This window comes from Diplotaxodon limnothrissa, linkage group LG14, assembly GCF_057381915.1.
Source record: "Diplotaxodon limnothrissa isolate DT_005_m linkage group LG14, D_limnothrissa_male_GT1.1, whole genome shotgun sequence".
Lineage (NCBI taxonomy): Eukaryota > Metazoa > Chordata > Actinopteri > Cichliformes > Cichlidae > Diplotaxodon > Diplotaxodon limnothrissa.
In genome coordinates, this window is record NC_140609.1 from 20109158 (window position 1) to 20133335 (window position 24178).

General features: G+C 38.9%; 1 protein-coding gene across 2 annotated transcripts in view; it reads left to right on the top strand.

Annotated features, from left to right (window-relative positions):
* Positions 1–16300, top strand: part of gria4a (glutamate receptor, ionotropic, AMPA 4a) — a 124674-nt gene extending 108374 nt beyond the window's left edge. Inside the window, exons 15-18 of one of the 2 annotated variants that reach the window (XM_085370741.1) lie at positions 2720–2967; positions 6667–6781; positions 10331–10468; positions 16136–16300. In XM_085370741.1, the coding sequence (XP_085226867.1) occupies positions 2720–2967; positions 6667–6781; positions 10331–10468; positions 16136–16300 (666 nt within the window). Of the gene's footprint in view, positions 1–2719; positions 2968–6666; positions 6782–8627; positions 8743–10330; positions 10469–16135 lie in introns of both variants that reach the window. The other variant, XM_085370742.1, reaches the window with a different exon arrangement.
* The last annotated feature ends 7878 nt before the right edge of the window (positions 16301–24178 follow it).

The window sequence follows — 24178 nt, forward strand, 5'->3', positions numbered from 1 at the left end:
CCACCATTAATTATCTTGTGTGTGCATGCAAGTGTGTTTGTGTGACCGTGGATGTGTACATACAATATCGTGTGCACATAAAGCAACATATGCATGTGTCTTATATGTGTAAGCAAGTTTGAGTGGCGTTTTGTAACGCGCAGAAAGACGGTACGTGCGTCCATGTAAGTTTAAAAGCGTTTCCATATTGTGCATGCCTGAAGGTGACTTGCAGCATCCATTTTCCTCTTTCACAGCTACGCTCATTGTTAAAGAATCTGGAAAGAGTCACACCTTATTGTCACACATCCATCCCTCCAAGGCTAGACGGCGCTTTGTACACGCGCGTTTATTATCGGCGTCTCTCGGTCTCACTTTCTTTGATAGGTGGGGGCTTGGATAGATGGGCTGGAGGTGTACAGGAGGGGGGGTGAGAAACTGTGATAGACTTTGGCAGACAGAGGAAGAAATGGAAGGAGAAAAATGAAGAGAAAGAGGGTTGAATGAAGAGAGGCGGAGCCTTTTGATGTGTGTGACATTATTATGGGATAGGTGTCCGTCACGCACTAGCAGCACACTGATACACACACATATCATTCCCCGGGTGCTGGTTTCAGTGGCTGAGGCCCTGGCTTGTTGCTCGAAGAGCGACAGAATAACACTTTATCACCAGGAGTGAAAGAGAAGAAAGAAGCAGTGCGCTGGTGGAGGATGACAGTTTGACTCCTCTGCTTGTTATTTTCACTCTTGAGTACACGCAGTTCACACACACAAGCAAACAAATCATTTCACATATATACACACAGACCGATGTGCAGAATTACAAGACCACAGACATATGTAGGATGTATACAGTACACATTATAAAAAAATATAATAGAGTTTATTTACAATACTGTGCAGACGTCTTAAGCCACCTTTCATTTCTTCGTATTTTGCTAAGAAACTGGTGAATTTATTTACTGAAATATGTGCAACAGAGTTTGTACAATTATAATAAGCTCAAAAGCCAATATCTGGTATGACCACACAAGACGATCCCACACCGCTTCATGGATGTTGAGGTCCAGGCTCTGGGGAGACCAATCCATGACCGATATCCAGGTGTGCTTTTACTGCATTGACAGTGTGTTTGGGATCATTGTGATGTCAATCAGACGCTTTCCAGCTAGTACAGCACGGTGGATCAAGATCTGAAAATACTTCAATGCATTCATAATTCCATCAGTTCTGACAAGATCCCCAGCACCACTGTCTGAAATTTTTTACAGATGGCTGTAGACACTCACTGTTGTAGCTCTCGCCTGACCTCCTCTGTCTTCAAATTGATTGAACCCAAAAATTTCAATTTGGATTCACCACCCCATATGACCTGTCGCAACTGATATTCAGTCTTTTTTCAGTGATGTGACATACCCCTGCTTTTTGTCCCTGGTTTGTCTTGTAGTTTTTTAGGCCTGCCACTTCTGTCTCTGTCATTTCCATTATGTGTCTTTAAGGAAACACTGTATAACATGTGGAGATGTGCTAGATTTTTGGCTCTTTGGGTATCACCATATTGGTACAAAAGCACAGTTTATATGCTTGAAAAACTGAGTTATTTTGGAATTTTTCATAGATTCAAGTTTCAAGTAAAGAAATTGCAAATAATTATCATTTTTTAATAGGCTAAGCTAATAGTAACAAAGTGCCTAAAGATACATTTTGTTATATTTGTAGCTACAACACTGGTTCACCCATTAGGTTCGGCATATTCTGTATGCTTGAATGATTCAACCACAGTAAGTGGTTTTAAAAAACACAACATTCCTCTGAAAATAGCCAGGTACAAAGAGTGGACTGAAAATGAGTGAAAAAGCAGCCAAAGTCCAAAAACGTCTGGTTTGTTCAAGGCAAAATATAAAGAAATAAGTGGTGGCTGAAGACTTTTGTACTGTACTCAGTCCTAAATTCATAACCACACACCAGCTTAGTGTACAAGTATTCCAGTAAAAAGTAAGACTGATGCTTGACTTGTTAGCATCTACGTCATAATTTAAATGTGGTTATGCAGTAAATGTGATTATACACCAGGAGATAAACATTGAAGACACAGCACACCATCAACAGCATCATTTTACTCAGGGACTAAAAGAGGAAAAGTCAGCTTCACATCATATGAAGCTGTAGCAACAAATCAAATCCAGTGGAAACATGGATTGTTAACATGGATTAACAGCTTCCTTTTTGCATCAGTAAAGTCAGCACTAAGGTCAGCATGTCGATTTGAATAATTAATTAGATAGTGTCCGCACACTGTTCAAAGTAATATTTATAAAAGAAAAAGACTGGCAGGCATTGTTCTATTTTTCTTGTAGCTGAAAACCAATTAATTTCTACTCATTCCTTAAGCATAAATCCATTTGAAATAGGTCACAAAAATGGAATTTTGTATTCATTTTTGTTAACCTTCCCAAATCAAGTTTAAGAGCAATGTGTTTGGCAAGTTTGAGTGTTTAATGTTTAATATCTTTTGGAGAACATCAATAACTTAGCAACAAACAGGCAGTATTTGTTAGTGGGACTCATTTATTTTTATTAAACGGCTGAAATATATACAGTGAACATCTACAACGTAGCTTCCTTGACAGCTGGCTTCCACATCATTTTAGGGAAAATTTGCTCCTATAACTGTGAATTTATACCCATTAATTCCCTGTTAACCTTTTCCTTTCTCCCCTTTGCTCCTCTTCCATGCTAGAGATCCAAAATAGCTGTATACGAGAAGATGTGGTCATATATGAAATCCGCTGAGCCAACTGTCTTCACCAAAACCACAGCAGAAGGCGTGGCAAGGGTCCGAAAGTCCAAGGGGAAGTACGCCTTCCTTCTCGAGTCCACCATGAACGAATACACGGAGCAGCGAAAGCCTTGTGATACCATGAAAGTCGGAGGCAACCTGGACTCCAAAGGATACGGCATTGCAACACCGAAAGGCTCACAGTTAAGGTGGGTGGAATAGTGTAACAATAGGAAACAGTAACGACGCTGATACTGGACTATTGCTGCGATATTCCACCTACCCTGCTGTGCCTTTAATACTTGACCTAAATCAACCTCTCACTGCTGTCTGGTGAAAATTTCTCAACCAAAGAATTGTAAAAATTGACCGAAGTGGATATTGATTGATTCTCGCAAGCGTAAAGTCCCAAATTAACAGTAAATGTTATTGATTTAACACAGTTTATGGATTTATGGCAGTTATATGTTTTTACCGAGCAGCAGTCACTTCGATAAATGTGTTAAACGTGCAAATCATTTGTTTAGTCATGGTTTCTTTTGTTAATACCTTAATTTCTTTTTCCCCCCACTTTCTGCCTTCCTTTTTGTATTGTTTGTAATTCTGTTCGACTCTTTGCTCTCACTTCTGCCATCTGTTAAATCAAAGCATGTCACCTCCACTGTCTTTGTCCTGTGTCGCTGTCATCCATACGTCGCTTTGTGCTTGTGTCCTTCCTTTCTTTTTTGTTGCTATTTTCAACCACCTTTTCTCCACAGGGCCACCTTCCAGGTAACTCTGTTCATTTGTCTGCTATCATCTCACTCTTCCATGATACTGATGATGACAATGATTAAAAGAGAGATTTATTACCAGAGAATGACCACGAGGAGAGGCAGAACCACAGACTGCTGCCACTCCATCCAGAGCCACGGGGGGAATTTATAGACAACCAGGAAAAGAAAAAAAGTGAGGAACAGGAAGCAGAGGGGCCTGTCCAATGGGGGGAATTCAAAGTAAATATAATACAGGAAAAATACAGATCCACAAACAAAAGAAAGACACAGTTTCAATCTTTAAACCAGTTAAATTAATAGATAATTGAACAATCTCAAATTAAAGCCCAACAAACAGAAAAATTAGTAGTAGTTTTTTAAAAGGAAAAAGTGCATCAACATGAAATAGAAACCAAAAGATGGAGGAAACAAATGACAAAGTGAAGTTGGTCATTTTATCTTGTTTTTCCCTCAGTAGACATTTGTTTCTCTGGCTTGTTAACTTGAGTTTACAGTAACAGTCTCAATAGGTTTCACTGCGATATCCTCAGCAATGCAGATAATTCATTTTCCAGGTGACTGTGACAGCAGTAAAGAAACTTTGTCTTCTCAATGTGACAAGTGCCTGCTGAGAGAAAAAAATAATTGACTAAATTCAGCAAAGCTGGACCACTTGCTCACTCCTCTCTCCTCCATCTATCTCTGTCAGCATTTCAGATTTGCCACATAAAAGGCAAAGCACAAACAGCACATCAGCCTCACACCATGTCCTATAACTTTCCCCTGTGCATGGTGCAAAGTTCCTCAAGACCCCTGTCGCCCTGTAGTTTAGCTCTTATTTTCTTAAAAGAGAAAAAAAAAGGTTTTCCCGTTTATGAGGGAAAATTGTGACAGACAGCAAGTGGATAGGTTCCTTTGGAAGCTCCCCCGTAACACATACCTGGGACTATCCACGGTTGTCTCTGGCAGCTCTCAGTCTGCAGAAACAGACTTGCACAAGGCTGCGAGTGCGCACGCCGGGTGAGCCTGCCTCTCCTCCTGGTGCAGTAATCATTTGATGTGATGATGATGATGATGATGATGATGAAGAGCATGAATACTCTGCTGACTGAGCTGAACATTAATAGTATTGTTTACTTTCTGCTATATGACTCCTTTTGATGTGACTTTTAATATGTGACTGTCATTATCATGCTTTACAGATCTTTTTGAACTGTTTTCATCCATTCCTCTTATGTTGATGAGATTAGTCATGGCCGGCAGATTAGATCACCCCAGAGAACGCTGTCTCTTCTCGAATCTCTCGAATATTGTTTCTAAGCTCTTAACACCAGTGTACCATCAGACCGTCAGAGATGAGATAGTGCTTCCAGATAGGCAAGTGCACAGACAAAGGGCCAGACAAATAAACAAGTACGCAGCGACTGCTGTGACCGTTGTGCAGAGATTAGTATGGCCGATCAGCATCGCACAAACAAAAGCAGAGCACAGTCGCACAAGAAGAGGATGACAGGAAAGAGTTCATGGGCAGCTGTAAAAATCAAAGATGTGGCAGAGAAAGCAGAAAATGACACAGTCATACCATAACTCTTGGCCCTTGTAAACATGAAGCATGATTTTTCAAATAATGTTGCCGCGCAGCAAGAAGGTCCTGAGTTCAATTCCACCAACAGGCGGGGTCTTTCTGTGTGGAGTTTGCATGTTTTCCCCGTGTTTGCGTGGGTTCACTCTGGGTACTCCGGCTTTCTCCCACAGTCCAAAGACATGCAGTTTGTGGCGATAGGTTAATTGATTAATCCAAATTGCCCATAGGTGTGAATGTGGGTGCGAATGGTTGTCTGTCTCTGTGTAGCCCTGAGACAGACTGGCGACCTGTCCAGGGTGTGCCCCGCCTCTCGCCCTATGACAGCTGGGATAGGCTTCAGGATAAGTGGAAGTAAATGGATGGATGGATGTTTGCTATAAATCCAGGATGTCAAACTGATTTTACATTATGGGGCACATATGTCTCGCTTTCATCATAAACAGTCCAAACTCCCTTTTCTGTCAGTGTAAAGATGTTTAACTACACATTTAATCCCATTTAAAATAAGAAAAAGAAGTTTAATTTCAATTTGATGTCTCAGTTGTTCTACATGATAAAAAATTGCTGCTGTAGTAAATGAAAGAAATCTGTTAGCATAAATAAATAAATGTGTAAAATTACAGAAAAACGTTCATGTGGCTCGCTACACGGACTCTACTGCAGTTACAATTACTGGAGAGTAATTCATAATTAATAAATCATCATTAAGAAATATTTCTAATATAGAAATGTCTTTGTATTGTTACTTTGGCGTAGTATGGCCATTGGGGGGGCAGAATCTGGCCCTTATGTTTGACACCCCTGCTAAAAACTGTGTATTGATGAAGTAAATTGCCATTCAAACAGATTCAATTAATTTTTGTTCTTTTTTGCATGGAAAATTTACATGTAATTAAATTACTTAAACATAAACATTTTAGACACTCGAGGCCACACACTGCATGCACATCTACAAAGAAGTATTGGCAAGTAATGATTTTGTATTTCATTAAAATCATGCTAGGTATACAGACAAACATACACTGTACGGATGCCAAATAGTTATCCCTGTGTCCCTGAATTTTGTTTAGAGGTCAGTCCCTTTAACAGAGTAAGCAGGGCCTTAGGAAACTGAGGCCACACAAACACAATGTGCACACACAGAGCAATAGGACGACAGGGGGGCAGCAGGAGGGGGCAAGTGCCTCATCAGTACACTACAGAGACCTGGTTAACACACTATATACCAGTAATCTGACACTCACTGTGGTAGCATCTGATTTTAGTGCAGCCAGATACAGAAGAGTAACGCAAGAGGGTTTTTTTTGTAAAACCACAAAACAAATTTGGAAAAAATTCCAGAAGTAAGTCAAGGAGTGATAGTAAGGGAGAGCGTTGTCCGGGGTGCGGTTTTCCCCCTCTAACTCACCTGTATGTGTGAATTCAGCCCATCCTAATTTCTGCTCCCTCTCGTCCTCCTTTTCCCTTTCCTTCTCCTGACTACGGTCCCCCGTCCATCTTGTCTGTTTGTCCCTCCATCCTCTGCTCTGACCAAACTATCTTATCTGTTCCTCCTTTTTTACTTAAAGAAACGCGGTCAACCTGGCCGTGCTAAAACTCAACGAGCAGGGCCTGTTGGACAAATTGAAAAACAAGTGGTGGTATGACAAAGGAGAATGTGGCAGCGGGGGAGGGGATTCCAAGGTTAGCCCTCTCTGTCTGCCCCCCCACCTCCAGGTGACAGGGGCTGCTCACCAGCTGAGTGGCTCGCGACAGCCCCCGTCCTGGGAGTGTAACACATGCATCTGCCCTGGCAAAGAGTCACGCAGCGTACAGGGAGGATAGAAGAGATAGCTTAAATCTCTTGAGACAACCTGCAGTTGCAAAAATAGGCACATGGTTCCACTGATGTCCACGGTCTGTGACTTTATATATAAGTTCAGACACAATGACAAATGCACTTTGAAGCTTGTTGATACACATACAATGAAAACCCCTGAAATAACTTCTTTTTAAATGAATCAGCTGGCTGGACCTGGTAGAGACCCAGAACCCGATTGCTGGAAAATGTAAATATATCCTACTTTCATTTTGAATCATCAGGGGGGGAAATGCTCATTTTCTTTATAATGCATGGAAAAATATCCCTATTCTGAGTAACTGCCAAAATAAATCAAGCACATCTCATGAAGATAACCATTTTAAAGGTGCTTTGCACTGAACTGGTAATGTCCCTCTGACAGGACAGAGTGCAAAGTAATGGAAAGAGGTTTCCCTGATGGATAGCTGGAATAATAAAGAGAGCAATTACTGTCAAGACGGGAATATTTGCCCCCTAGTGGCAGCTCTGGGAAGAGTAGAGAGAAAACAAGCAGTCTAGTTAGAGTCAAATGCAGACACCCCCTGAGAGGCTCAGTTTGACTAAAGGCAAGTGGAGAGATGAATAATTAATAAAACCAAAAAAACCAGTCACAGGATATGTGTGATTTCAGCAATTTGGAACATTTTTCAGCAAAAAAAGTTCTATAGTGTGATAAAGAGTCAAATATTTTAATTTCTAAAAGTATTCAGCTAGATCTTTAACAAAAGTTTCATTCCTTTAGTCAGTTTGAAAACTGAGAAATTTTAAATGCAGCCTATCAAGTTCATTTGAACAGGAATAAATTCTACATGCTTGTTAGTGGCTGTAATTAGATACAGGCTTTGAGCTAAATGCATGCTAATTATTTGTTATTTGTCATGTAATTAATATTAATTATTGTTAGTATGCACAACTATATAAACTATTATTGAAACCATCATTAGCAGTGTATATATTTAGATTTTGTCACAAATCAAAACACTGAATAAATAAAACTTTGACTCTGTGATGAATTATTTCAATTCATCTTTAGGAACACAAGAATTTCATTGCCTAGTTTCATCCAGATATCATAGCAGTCCATCGATTTTAGTCACAGCCCAAAGTGGTGGACTGGCAGTAGTCTTCCTGTTAGTGTATTTCGATGATGACTGATTGTTGATGACTGCCAACGGATTAACCCTTTGATGCTCACCCCAAATTTCACAACTAATGGGGTCAAAACAGTCAACCAACCAACAGACAGAACTACCCATTTGTTTTCTCTGATGATATGCATTAGGGAGAGTTTAAAGAAAAGATCATTTCTGCTTCGACGCATGCAAAGTAAGTTTGCGAACTTCTCACTCTCCCAGTTGTGACACAGAGCTAGCCTGATGCCAATAGTCCCGGTTTAATAGTAATTGCCTCTGGATTGTTGTAGGTTGAGCTGGGGCAGCATGGGTGTGTTACCTGAAGTGACAAAGGTGGGTCCCACTCATATGTCTGTAGCTCGCCTTAGCTCCTCGCTCCCCCCAGCCCCTCCTCAACGAGCATACACACATGTATTCAGTGGGATCCATGCTAGGTCACTCAATCTAAGCAAAAGTTTTTCTTTGTTACTGAGATGTGCAATGCAAATGAGAAATACTCTAATAACATAAAATAACATGACCTATGATGTTATTTATGTTATTTTTACACGTGAAGAACCCCAGTAAACCTTGCAGTTTTGAAACTGAGCGAAGCAGGCGTCTTAGACAAACTGAAAAACAAATGGTGGTATGACAAGGGAGAGTGTGGACCCAAGGACTCTGGAAGTAAGGTCAGTCTCACGCTGCTGTGGCCCGCAGAACGCTAGCCTGAAACTCTCATCATGAATACTACTGCAACTACTGTCTTAGAAATAGCATTTTAAGCACTTTAGATATTTCTTGAATGTGCTCCACATTAAAATTAAAAGAGTCTTTTTGGATGGTGGACCACATTTACCTCATTTTAAATACAAATGAAGACAACAGTCTTCTTCAGTCTCTGTAGCAATCTGAGGCAATTCCATCTTCAAATCAGTTATGTTGAAATGTATTAAAATATGTAAAATCAACAATCTTCACTTCCATGTTTCTATTTTAATCTCATATGCTAGTCCATTCCACATGAGAATGGCACTGATCCTTATGCATCAGCAATATTAACTTGTTGCAATTACTGTCTCCATTTTATATTTGAGATTTAATCAGGGACCAGCTCCCTTGTTTTCTATTAATTTAAGAATGTTTCCATAATGTCTAGATATGTTATTATTTCCTCAAAACTTTTGTTGAAAGAAGTCAGTCAAAATAAAAAGCAATGATCAGCAGCTACACTCATTTGACTGGTTAAATTGACATGCTGTAAAATCAGTTCTGGAGTGTGCCAGGAGCCCAGCTACACAAATATATATAAATTTTTAATAAGGTAAAAACAGAATGTTGCATTTATCATTAATAGAGTTTATATCACTAATAAATAATATAATGAGCTATAAGCTAAGCTAAAAACAAAACACAACAAAATTATGTTTCTATATCTATGATTACGCTTTAGTATTTGTATAAATGGATCTAAATTACCAATGAATTACAATTACAAAGCAACTGGGAAATAACCAGGGAGTTCATACTGCATACCTCCCCTGTTAAAAACATTAATCAAAATTATATTCAAATTTTTTCAAAGTTAAACCTAAAAATTGTTGCTAAACAGTTTTGGGTTTTTTTTGCCCTGCTATAAATATTTGACATGGGAGTTGCTTTAAGTTTTAACTAAAGTACTGGAGCTTTTCCAAAAAATAGAGCAAAGTAAAATCCCCGCTCAGATTAAAATCTTGCTCTACAAATAATTCACTCTTGCTGCACTATTTTGCACACTGTAACATTTCTAGAACTGTTGAATGTTTTGTAGCTGTAGTGATAGATTTGTAGTATAAAGTATTTGTGGAGTAGCAGATGTGGTGGCAGTAGAGATTAAAGTTTTATATGAGTAGTATGTCAGTTTATATAAGTAGAATGTATTACTGTGATCATTTATGATAATACCATAACTTCAGTACCTGTAACCATATTAATTTTTCTGGTATATTCTCCATTTCTCTGTGTCTAACTTACTGTATCTGCTTTTCTTTGTCTGCTTTTTCCCTCATTTTCCCTTTCCCTCTGATCATTCCCTATTCTGTCTCCACCTTCCTCATTGCACCACTCTCCTTTTACTGCTCTCACCTTGAGCCTACTCAACGTTTCACCTCACTTTTCCCCTTCTTCTCTACTCTTCCTTCCTGTCTACCCACCACTTCTCCTCTACCTGTCCTACTACTACTACCCTTTCATCTTTTAAACACATGTTCCTTGAATCCTCCCTCCCTCCCATCTCTTCAGGACAAGTCGTCCCAGGCTCTGAGCCTGTCCAACGTGGCTGGGGTCTTCTACATCCTTGTGGGCGGCCTGGGCCTGGCAATGCTGGTGGCCCTGGTCGAGTTCTGCTACAAGTCACGGGCCGAAGCCAAGCGCATGAAGGTGGACCTTAGCCCCCCCCACTGCCCCAGCCCCTCCCCCAGCACCCAGAATCTAGCCACTTATAGGGAGGGGTACAACGTGTACGGCTCCGAGGGGGTCAAGATATAGGGGTAGGATTTAGAGGCTCCCGTATAGGTGGGGTAATGGTGGTGTTGAACATGGTGGTGGTGCTGTAGATTTTGTACCGACGAGGCTGTCGCAGCAGCCCCACGCAACCGTGTTGTTCTTCATGTGGTGATAAGTATGTGGTCAAGCATTGTGGAACCAATGTACTTTTTAATTTGTTTTTTTATGTTTTCTGCTTCATTTTGGCTGTTTTGGTTATTTATTTATTTATTTATTGGCAGAATATTTTCTTAGACTTTTGGGTTTAAATTTGGTTTGCGTTTTGTCACGGTTACGTCACCCTGGGCTAGACTGGGGTTAGAATTATGTGACCGCAGATTTGGTTCCATCGTCTTTGGCTGCAGATGATCATGATGGTGATGATGATGATGACAGTGGTGGTGATGCTCTTGGTTAATGACTAGGCACCTGCATTGTAATTTTCAGATAACATATTGAAGCCGCGATGCACAACTCCAGCATTAAATACATTTTGATTTTTTAGAACCTTTTTATTTTGAATGAATAAATTAATGAATATATTATTTATTAATTATTTATATATTAATTACCGTAATTAATGGTGTTGGTTTATTATCTTATTTCACATGTGACATCTTGAGTCCCTTCTTTAAAAGTTTCAAGTTTATTACTGCTAAAAACGTCTTCATTATCCTCATCTGCTGATGTGTTTTCTTGGTTAAACTTTCACAAGGTTTTAGGGATTATCTATTTTCATTTTTTCACCATCCTGAGAGCAAAAGTTTGTTAATTTGGTAGCCCTCATTAAAATCTGTGACTGCTTCCAGCTACAAATTAATTAGCTAGTGTGCGGACACCAATTACTGTGGATTTGGGTCTGACTTAAAATATTTTTACCCAAAATGTGACAGACATCTTATGATGAAAAGCATTATTAAGATATTTATATAACTGTAGATGTCCGTTCTTTCAGCATAACTAGACATCTCATTACTCCCTCTAGCACCACTGCAATACCAGACAAATGGGTAGAGTGGGTTGTTAATAGCACATGAACGCAGATAGAAATTTGTGTTTGGTCCCTCTTAAGACCAGTTAGTGTTGAGCCAATTCAAACTAATTTAGAGCACGTCTGGTCTTCTGAAAGCTTCAGCAAAGTTGCTGCTGCGCCACATTCCCCCTGAAAAATTACCTTAATCAGTAGAAGTACAAATTCTTGAGGGAGATATAAAATGGCAAGGTGATTTTTTTTAAGCCAACAGCAGCTTTTAATTGCTTTTATTTATTAATTTATTTATTTATATATCTTTTGTCTGTAAAAACTTTATTTTTCCATTTATCTTAATTTCAAGTGGAAAGATGAATACAGATATTGACGCACGTAAAAGCTAAATTTTCCAACTACCACATTGTTTGTTAGGTATACCTTTTCAGTTATTATTAACGCAATCCAATCAGCCAATCACATGACAGCAACTGAATGCATGTAGGCAGGTGGACATGGCCAAGACACCTCCTGAAATTCAAAAGTGATTTCAGAAACTGCTGATCCACTGGGACTTGTCCCACACTATCATCCCACTGCTTTGAGTTAACAAGCAACAGTGAATCAAATCTGAAGAGTCTCATTTTCTCCTAAACATTTAGATGGTAGCCTGCCTTGTATCAAAGTTTCATGTTGCTGCTGGTGGTGTAATGGTGTGGAGGATATTTTTTGGCACACCTTGGGAAATTTAAACACCATGTCCAGCCTGAGTACAGTTTCTGACCATGTCCATCTCTTTTTCTGAGCAGAGTGTACCCAACTTCTGATGGCTGCTTCCACCAGTATAATACACCATGTCACAAAGCTTGAATCATATCAAACTGGTTTCTTGAATATGAGTATAAGTTCACTGTATTCAAATGGCCTCCACGGTCATCAGATTTCAATCCAATAGAGCAACTTTAGGGTGTGCTGGAACAGACGCACAAAATGTGCAGCAACCATGTAAAGCTATCATGAAAATAAGGATTAAAACAATCTGAGGAATGTTCCCAACACGTTATTGAATCTATGCCACAAGAATGAATACAGCTCTGAACGCAAAACTGGATCCAATCCAGTGCTAGCAAGGTGTACCTTATGAATTGGCTGGTGGGTGTATACTAAGGTACAGGTGAACACAATGGAAATCCTTTGTGCTAAAAAGTACACGCAAACACCATGAGTCTAAATGATCTGTTAATTCATTCCTTTTATTAAATGTGTTAATTCCTTTTGAATTTATAATAGAATAGCCCTTTGTTGTCATTGTACAATACCAAAATATAATATAAAAAATATAAATAGCAGACAGCAGGAATAAATATAGAGAAATTTATACAAAAACAATACAAAGGCACACATTGAAGAGCAAGTTCCAAGTTACCAGTCTCATCTCTGCTGGCTTTTAGTTGATATTGTGTATCATCTACTCTACGTCTCTATTGTGTCATCCAATACCTGGAGTTGTGCATCCTTACTGCAGACAGACAAAAAAGGCACTTTGGCTTTCCAGCTCTGACAATTTCAAAACAGCCCGGTTACTTACTTAGTTTTAATGCAGACGAATAATTGATGAAGCAAGTACTTCATATGGAACAGCTACTCTGTGATGTGGTTGCAACATGACTCATGTTTATTGTTATATAAAGGAGCAATTAACTAAAGTGAACAGAAAACACTGAACATTTCAGTGCGTAGGAAACCATTTAGAGGCATTATGAGGTCATACTTGATGTTCACCTTGAGGAAAGTAGCAAAATCGATACAGAGGATGCAAAAATAAGGAGAGCTAAATGCGCACTGAATGTTGGCTCTTGACATAAACTGACAGTTTTGAATACGATGGAGAATTCACCAAAGACAAACCACTTTCACAGCGGACCATTTTGGACCACACTCAAAAGTAACAACACTGATGTTAACAGCAATTCCCCAAATGATTATGGTCTGCTATCAGTCATACAAGAATATTTCAAAGAGCAGTGGTACCACACAAAAGAAATTAAATGCATAGGTTATTTAAAAATTCCATGTCTTCTCTTTAATTCTACACTTCACAACCCTTAAAATAAGAAAGCCATACAACGGAAAGGGGAATTAAATAATACACAACATTATTTTCAGATGTTATCTTGTAATTCAAGTATACAAAAGTTCACACAAGAACACCTGATTCGAAGTTTAAGATTAAGAATGTACTATTTTTCTTTGCTAGCATCGTTTAAACAGATTATTGCCTCTAGATGTTCAGTGTACTCAGTTTGAAAACCTCTAACATGATTTAGCAGGCGAGAAATTTTAAGAAAACAAAACATCCCAGAGTAGCTCATCTGTGTGAAGTGTCACCCGACTCTGAGCAGTATAGCCAGTCACTCCCTCTCTATGAATTTGAAACCCTGGAAGAAAAATCACTCCTTCCCGTTTTCCCTCTGTCTTTCCAAAGTCCTCACCATTTCAATCCTGTCCTTCCAAATCCACACCCGAGTCTGTCAGGTTACTGAAACCCAGAACCCAAAAACGCATGGTCACCTATGAAATGCAGTTGTCTAAAACACAAACCCTTCTTGTCTATAGTGTACATGTTTGTGGATTGTTGCCTGCCTCTGTATGCTACAGTAGCATTTGCACAGCGTGGTAGCCTCTTAATGAGATTTGAATGTGCAGTTTAGGGTGCTTTCACACCTCATCTGTTTAACGTAATTCAAAAAGAGGATTAGAGCTTTTTTTTTTCTAAAATACAAATGAATACTAACATCAAATCAAAACATTTTACATCGTTCTCTAGATAACCTCTAATTTGGTGTCAAAAACAAACTTAAAGGTTTCCTGTGGCGTTTTTTATCATTAGTACCACAATGTATGATTGCCTGTTTTATTTTATTTTGTTTGCATCATGCACAAGAATGCACATGTACTCTTGCTAGTAATCGCTTAGCACAGCAATTCACAAAAAAGAGAAGAAGTGCTAGCAAGTAAAATGTAAATTAGAGTTCAGTCAGCACCACTGTGATGTAAAGATGTTATTTCCATTTGCAGTGGTTTATATTTGGAGAGCATTGCTCTCTTCTGGGACTTCCCTACCCTTTCTCACGCATATGTGGAAAGCATAAGTCAGGGAGAGCACTCCTCCCTGCCGTTTCATCTGCATATAGGAAAGCTGCAGGAAGGCTGAGCACAAGCAAGAGCCTTGATATGGATCTAAGCAGGCATTAAGGACAACAGCAAATTACTGATTAAGTCGGACACAACAAGAAAGGAGGAGATGGATTGGAGGTGGGATGCAAAGCTGCTTGCAGATGCATGCATTACATAGCACACTCGGTCAAGATGTCACATAACAAGAAGCCTACATTCCAGGCTTTTATTAGCAGCTTTTATAATGCTCCCACAGCCTCAATGAATGAAAGTTTTTAAAAAGTAATGAATATACTTTTTCTTTTTAAATGAAGTTTGTTTACACGAGAACTCTACAGGTCACCTTTAACAAGTGCAATTTCAAAATTTGATATTTTCCAGGCTATTGAACTGAAATCCATGACCCTTTTTTTATTTTGGTTTGTTTAATAATTAAAAAAAGGAATAAGCTTCATGTCTCATATTTGGTCAGCATTTTACAATAAGAGACTTGTTTAGCCACGTACGACTTTACTAACTACTTTAATTTAGGGGACACCTGAAGGGGAGGTTACGGTGAAGCAATCCTGAAGTAATAAGGAACTGCTGAGTTAAGTAGCATCTCCCAGCTGGGTATTTGGTAAATAATCATTTTTATACTATAAAATCCAGCATCAGGCATTATTAGGGTAGAACTGATGAATAACTCATTAACTACTGGGTTGCTCCTTATTCATTCATTTACTACTACAGCTTCTATTCCTACAACCAAGCAATTGTTTGTGTCTCTTATTGTAACGTGTTTTCCTTATATGTTGATCTAATGGTCTTTTTAGAGGGATCAAAAAGATGCTGACTAGAATTTACCAAACCACAGGCTAATGTCTTTGTTACTTTTGTTAAACACCCTTGAATACAAAGACATGTACTGAATAATAATAATAATAATAATAATAACAAGTGTAAAAGGGAAATTAAGTACGTGATCAGTTTGAGAAACGGCAAATGTTTCAAATTTTTATTTGATCAATTATTTAAAAGAAGAATCCATCATCAGAGTTGCCTCTGATTAGCTTGATAATTAATTAAATCCTTTATTTGGTTCCTGTAGCACTGGTTTGCTTATGTACAAACTCCAAACAGCGAAACCTTCTCAATATAATTTTAACTATTTCAAATATTTTATATGTCTACGTGATCGCGCCCTGAGACCTTTTTTTTGTATTTGTGAGCCTAATATGTGTAGTGTGTGTACAGGCACATGCATGTGTAAGTGCTTTTTGTGCATGTGTTTGTACAGAAAGTTGTCGTTTTAGTTGTTGTTGCATTTGCTGTGCGGTGTTTCTGTCTATGAGAGTGTTTTCTTTTTCTCAAACGATATCTCCACTCTGCTATTTCCTCCCCTTCTCCTGTCCTCCCTTTCATCTCTCCTCATGTAGCTGTCTTTTTCTGAAGCCATGCGGAACAAGGCTCGTCTGTCCATCACAGGAAGTGTGGGGGAGAATGGCCGCGTCCTGACGCCAGACTGCCCCAAAGCTGTGCATGCTGGCCACGCCTCCCTCCGACACCCCGGCCTTGCAGTGGTCTCCTCTGGACTGCCCTGAAAACCAAAAAACACCTGCCGTGCCTTAACAACACACAAACATACTAGGACTTCGACAAAGACCCAAACACACACTTACATACAAAAAGATCTATATATATATGCTCACACACCCGCACGTACATGATCATAGCAACAGAAGCTCAAATATTCAGATACAGAGAAACACATTTTTACATGAAACACACACACACCGCATCATCATTTCACATTTCCTGCTGCCACTGACTCATTTTACAGAAGACTGATGAATACAACTGTGGAGCGAACGGTGTAGAAACAGAGCAATGGACAACTATGGCGTCACACTTGCCTGCAGCATTCTTTTCTTTTTAATTTTCTTTCTTATCTTTTTTTTTTTGAGAGGATGCCAATATCGCGAGATCATCGAACCAACAGGAAAGCCAGCACAGATTCCCATGAACAATGAGCTGTGAACACGACCATAAAACTGATCATGATGATGACAGTGAGAAAGATGATGACCACAGCCGACGAGAGGAAAAAAAACAAAAAACAGACAACCAAACTACTTAGCTCCCGCTCTCTCGCCATTGGACAATAAGCCACACCCCCTTAACAGCGCCTTACTAAGACGACAAACATTGTTTTCATCATAATCATCATCACGGTTGTCATCAATTTAACTTGCCTGCGAAGAGTGCCAGCTAGTATAACCCTTAGAAGACCAGAAAACTGTAAGCTTGAACATTTGGACTACTCAGCCATGGACTGCTCAAAATGAATGAAAATGCTTATAGAATGGTTTCTCTCCCCAAACCAGCGAGTTAATCAATATAGAACAGAAGTAACCTCCAAAACACAGACTACACAGGGGTTTGTAAAAGAAAAAAAAACGTGGTGATTCATGGAGCCCCTCATCAACAGCATCAACATGACAGTAGAAATTCTAAATAGCAAAGTGATGAGTACTTATTTTGCCGAGTGGGTGAGGTTGATAAATAGAGAAAAAAAAATAAAAAATACATGGGCAGATCTCAAATGGCTTCCTAACAAAGTGTTTCTCAGCCTGACAACTGGGATCTTACAGACGTTTGCAGAAGAAATGAATGAGACGTTTGAAATACGTTGGGTAAAAATCTTTAAAAATGTGGGAACGCATTCATTTTCCACTGTAAAAGGCAACTGATATTTGAACTATAAAGGCCAACTTTGACAATTTCCAATTCAGTTCAACTCAAATGTGCAGTTTGGTTGTTATTTGAGATCCTCCATCTTTTCCAGTCGCTGGGAAAAGGTACCATATCAGAGAGCTTGCTTTTTAAAACTGTTGTAAATAACTGCGTAGCAAAACAGAATTCACCTGTCTTTTTTAATCATCTTAGATAACAATTCATTGCAATAATGAATATAAAAAAATGCCACTACTTGTAATTAAGATGAAATTTTTTTTATAAATCTACATATTATATATAATACAAATAAATAAATATATATATATATATAAAAGCCTATAGAGAGCTATAGAAAACATTGATCACTGATTGTCAGAGGCCATGGCATACATTCTGTTCAATGGCTGTTTTTTGATAACTTGAAAATATTGAAATACCACCGTTTTCATGTGTCCGAAACAACACTGAATGTCCATCTGGCACTCACAGAGACACACACATGGAAACATGCGCACATACATAGTTGCATAGACGCGGTCGGCTCAAACCATAGAACCATTAGTTATTCACTGCTTTACACTGTCTAATAGTGTCTTTACCCCCCTCAAATCTATGTTTTCTTAGCTGCAAAGCCACTTGAAACAATGTAAAAATGCCACTGTTTATGACTGTACGTAGAGGCGGTAGATCAGTTTGACTGCTGTACTGCTGGGAAATAGTTTGGGGCATTTTCAAAAGTGTAGCACTAATGGTGCTTTTATTTATTTTTTAATCACATTTTGTCATCGCGTTTCGTTCACATTCATGTTCAAACTGAACGGGTTTGCGCTTCAATAAGTGGACTATGTTTTCCCCCGAATCTATATAGTACGGTACATTTTTGGGGACCTGAAAATAGAAAAATGCATATTGCATTAAAGACCGGTGTGTAGGTGTTAGTGACATCTGGCTGTCAGATTGGAGACTGCAACCAGCAACAAACTTACAGTCAACGTCATTTCAACAGAAAAACACAAAGGCCCTCTGGCATTTGGCTGGTCCAAACCTGGCAATATCCAATGAAGACGAGCTGCTTCCTGTGTATGTATGAAGGGCTCATTCTAGAGTACTGAAACACAGTCATTCCAGGTACAGGTTGTTATATAATGATGAAAACATGCTTAAAGAAGCACTCTAAATCCTGCACACTGATCCTTTAATATCTGAGGAAATCTTGGTAAAAAAATAAGGGAAGTAAATTAGTGCAGTTATTATACTGCAATACAGCTAAAGCATGATGCTTAAGATCTGTGTCATAATGCAGCCCGATACTGTATGTTTATGTTTTTTGCCCTTCCAATTTTGTTATTTTATAGTTTGTCCTTTACCCTACCTCTCACCTGCTTAGGCCATCATTGTTCCTTCCCCACGTTTTGTCTTATCTTCCTTTGGCTCGTGTCTCCCCTAACATGCAAAAAGCTCTGTACATAGCACATCTCAAGAATGATTTCTTGAAAATATTTTAATTTCTTGCCCTAATCCAATGCAAAGTAACAGGCTAGAGATTAATCAAGAACCTGAGACACCGGTTGACAATCTGAGTTTCTTCTAGCTCTGCGTTCTCAGCGTTGCTTTCCTTCTGTATCATAACCTTGTCTGTTGAACTCGCACCTCATCTTGTATTAGTCCTGCATCAGATCTATTCAAGCCAAACAGACAAACACATAAACAGAAAAGAACCTCTTGAATCTACATGTATTTCCGACAACAGATTTAAACTATCCATAAATTTTACCAGTAAAGTAGAAATTTTCTACTCACTTCTCGGCCGAGGGGATCAGGAGCCTGCAGAAGTACTGCACCAATCCAGCATGAGAAAAAATGCTCAAATAGTGGGTTTCTTACAGTTATCACTAATCCAGCTCACTAGACCAGAAACACCAGACACTTCAACCTCACATGATACTGTTGCCTTTTCTTTTTTTTTTCATTTATTTTATTTTTCACCACCAGAGCATAAGATTTTGTGCGAAGACAGCAAAAAGCTGACCGGTGGGTTGTCAATGCTCTGGCTTTAACAGTTTCTTTCTTCCTTTATTTCTTTCTTTCCATCAGTTTTCTTTTTTCTAGTAAAACATCAATGCTCAATCTCCTGTCTCTGTCTGTGCTTATTTATCCAGTAATCTCAATTCTACACCTCCAACAGCAGAACGGTGGATTCATTTTCAACCAGATGATGAAATTGATATTGATCGCTTTATTTAATGGTTTGTTTCACAATGAAAGATCCATAGTCAAATATACTTAACTGGACTGAGGTAAGTACTAACTAAGCAGTATGAAACATGAGAAAAAAGCAACATAGAAAGAAGGAAAGAAGAAAGCCAAGGAGTTCTACAGTTTGGACAGATTTAGACAGACTCCCAACAAAAGTACTGGATTAACTTTGGAATTGCAATCAACTTATAGCCACAGTTTTCAGGGATTCAGAAGTAACTGGAAAAAATTTAATTTTATCAATTTTATTGTTTTTATCTATTTATTTATTTAACATGAAAGTGATTTGAACTCGATCCCTGTAGTCTAGAAACCCTGAGCATCACCAAATGCTGTGTTTCCTCCCGTGAGATGCTCTGTTGCTGCTTGTTTGTGGGTCTTTCTCCATTTTTGTATTTAATAATTGAAAAGCATGCTCTACTCATATCAGGTGACTGACTTCACCATTGAAATATACAGATTTTTTTTTTTTTTTTTTGCCTTGAGAAACGCTTGGTTTTCTTGTGTATGACTTGAGTCATCATCCTTTTCACTGTGAAGTGCTGTCCGATCAATTTTGCAGCACTTGGCTGAATCTGAGCAACGAGAGTCAACAGCTCCACTGGCACTCATACATGCCCATGCCTTAACATTGCCTTCACCATGTTTGATAGGTAATGTGCTATGTTTTGAATCACGAGCTGTTTCTGTCAGTCTTTATACTTTTCTCTTCCCATCATTTTGGTACAAGTTTAATTTGGTTTAATCTGTCTTTTAGACATTTTATGTCAAAGTCTAATCTGAGCTCCTTGTTCTTGAGCATAACCAGTGGTTTGCACCTTGTTGTAAACTCTCTGTATTTATATTCAGGAAGGCATCTGATAGTCAACTTTAACAGTGAAACTCAAACCTTCTTAAAAGTCTTCTTCACTTAGGTTGATGTTGAGGTTTTCTTAACCAAGTAAATAATTTGCATCTGCTTTAGCTGACACGTGTAGTCTTTTAGGTCTTTTTAAGACTATAACAGATCGCTGATTTTACCACCCTTAAGGTTTGTTTTATGGCCTAATGATGGCATGACCTCATACTGAGAGCTACAGTTAACATCTACCAAATCCAAATTAAACACAACACTTGGAATCATCTACAGATCTTTTATCTGTATAATTACTTTTGAGCCTCAATCACATCTTCAGTCACATATTGATTGTTAACTGTGGCCAGTTTTTTGCCTCAGCTGCCACTGTTATTTGAAGAGATAAGAAAACAGAATTCAATTGACTGCAATCTGTATGTAATGTACTGACATCTAGTGGTGAGATCATACACACTGTACCTTTAAATTCTACTATAGTTGTGTACAGAGGCAAAAAGGGTTATTGCATTTTTTCCACTTCTAAATCTGTAAAACTACTACATGCACAAAATACATGGTTGACTTATATGAATAAATTAGCACTTAATGTTGAGGAAAGTTAATGAAACACTTAACTGCCAAGGTACAACAGGCACAAGTATATAACATCTCCCGATAGAGCAAGTTTAAGAGTGTAAAGTCATTATGAGACATTAAGTACACACAGTTTTAGGCAACTCGAGTCCTGACATACTCCAAAGCTGCTTTTATCCACATGTACCAGCCAGCAGGTCATAGTCCTCTCTTTACAAATACTCTTTTTCAGGTAAAGATAGAGTGTGCAGGAGCCATGACACATGATCCCCACTTATTCACAAACAGCAACATGTGAATATACAATAATTGTAGTATTTTTGATGCAGGCTTATCCACAACATAAACAAGTGTTAGGATTTCAAGGTCAGGGTTTACTAATCTTGTATTTAATCCCAGATCTACCAACCAAACACACTTTTCCTGAGGGTTTCTTGTCTTTGAGTGAGATTCTAATCAGAGTCATTCATACCTCAGCCAGACCATCACACAGCCCAGTTTACTCAGGATTCGTTAGACTAGTTTCTGGCACAGAGATAAACAGCCATTAACCACCATGGAGCAGGGAGGTTTGCAGAAAGATCTAGCTTTTCATGTATTATCACCAGCACTATGCTCACATCGCTACAGTCAAATGGGAGCAGAGTAGGGACCTGGCAGCTTAAAGACCATCACTGCCCAACCAAACTGAGAAGGATACAGTTTCACCATGAACTACTGAGAAATGATCCGCACCCCAGAGCAAAGCGTTAAAAAAAAATCAATTAATTCAAATTCAAATTTATATTTATTTATAGATTTGTTACATGTAAATACTAAATAAAACACGTTGCAAGTAGCAATATAAAAGCAGGCAATAAGACCAGAAGTTACAATGATTATTTGATGATTTTGCACTCATTGAGTTTCTCTAATAAGAAAAACACTTTTACAATGGAGAATTTAACACAACACCAAACTGAAATAAGTTCATGGATATCATCTAATTGTCTATAGATTGCATGCAGCTTCAGGAACTATTTTAGTGTTTTGTTTCTACATATTTTCTGCTTTTTGCTTTGCACTTAATAAGCAAAAGGATCATAGCAGATGAGGATTACTGCGTCCATTAACTTGACTTAAAAACTAAAAAAGGGTTGGATTTTTGTGTCTGTACTCGTGCCATTACATGATTTTAAACCAAAACGAAATCGCTCAATCAGTGGTTTTGAGAAATCCATTTTTCTCCAGAGACAGATGGAGGTTTTGGGGTTGTTGTTTTTTTAGTTTTACAGGACTTCTTATGTGTCTGCCCTGTGTGATACCAACATGTCTCAGTCTCTGCCGCTGTAGACCTGCCGTTATGGGGTTAAAAACTCCCTGCTGTGAGTTTGTCATTTGGGTTGTATTTTTCTTCAGTCCTTGGGGATCTAACACTCTTAATGCAGAGCTATCACCAACAAGCATTTCCCATTATTTCCCATCTCACTCACGCTCTCGCAGAAACCCACACATGCGCTCGCACACCATGCTGTGTTATTACTGACAAGTATTTCCCATTTACTTGAAGATGAAGCAAAATAACAGTTTTGTGGAGTTCCACCACCCTTTTAACCTTGCACCTTCGTGTGCAAATGCACACATGTGAACGCTCACACGCCTCCCGTCTGCCTCTTTTATCGTTACTGCAGAGTGACAGCAGCCTTTTCACCTTTTTATTTTTACTGACACGATTTATCTTTCTCAGCCTCTGCCTTACCTTCGCTCAGCTCTGCATTATCCCCCTTCTGCTCGGCCCCACCTCATTTCTCCTCTGCTCTCACTGCTCATTCTCTTTATCCTCCCCTCCTCTTGTCATATCTTATTTCTCCTGTTTTGCATTCGTCTCTCAGGGGGAATCCCTGTCACACCGTGATTTGTCATCCACAGCTCCTTTCCCGTTATGACCACCTCCCCTGCTCTCTCTTTTTCTTGAGGCATTTCTCACGATCTGATAGAAGATTAAATTCCAACACTCTTAGCACACACAGGCAGCTCACCGTTGTGCTGGTTTGTTGTTGTTGTTGTTGCCACTGCAGCTGCTAGGATCTGAATATTTTAAGACTGTTAAGAAGTGGGGTTACTCTAGTACATACTACCTACCTATACGCGTACAGAGCTGGAGTAGCCGCACACAAAAAATGAGATGACAATAAATAAATTCACTGCTGGGATTCTTCAGGGTTGAATTAGTGCAAATTTTCTGGCTGAATGAATAATAAATGAGATTGTTTGTCATTTAATGCCAATGGAAAAAGAATGACTAAAATATTTTCAGTTTCGATTTATGAGTAAATCAAATGGAACTGATTACAAAAAACAAAAACACTTTGCTTCTGGATGATTGTCTTAGCTTTTTCTGCACACTGTGACAACTAATTGCTGATTTCTCTGACAGTAGTAACACACGCACTGGGAGTCGAGGTCAAATGTCAGATTACATACAAATCCATCATGGCACCAAATTTACTTCACGAGAGTCCAAGGAAGTTGGAAAGAAGCTGCTGAAGGGAGATTTCAGATATGCAGTTGACTGCAAAAAGTAACAGAATTCGTGCATGTGAGAAGCTCTAAATAAAATTTATGAAAAAATATTGCCTCCCTGCAACACTGTGGTTTCTGGTCTATATTAGCAGAGCCTGTCGTGTGAGGGTTGTGTGCAGGCAGGAGTGGTAGGAGGACCCAAAGTGCAGACCGTCTCGGACAAAAGGTGAATTTAAACTCAGATTCCTTGCTAGATGGCAAACAGAGAACTAGCAAAACTGGGAATACAAATAATAAACTGACAACAACAAATAACCTGACATGGCAAATGGCCAGAACACACAGCAAGATGCGAATAGATCACAACACAGACACAGAGAAACACAGGGCTTAAATACACAGAGGGAGCAATCAGGGAATGGGTAACAGGAGGGAAACACAGCTGGGGCAAATCAGGCCTAACGAGACAAGGGGAAGCGAAACCAGATACATTAACATCAGACATGGACCTTCAAAATAAAACAGGAAACATAACACAGACTGAACTAAAGACACA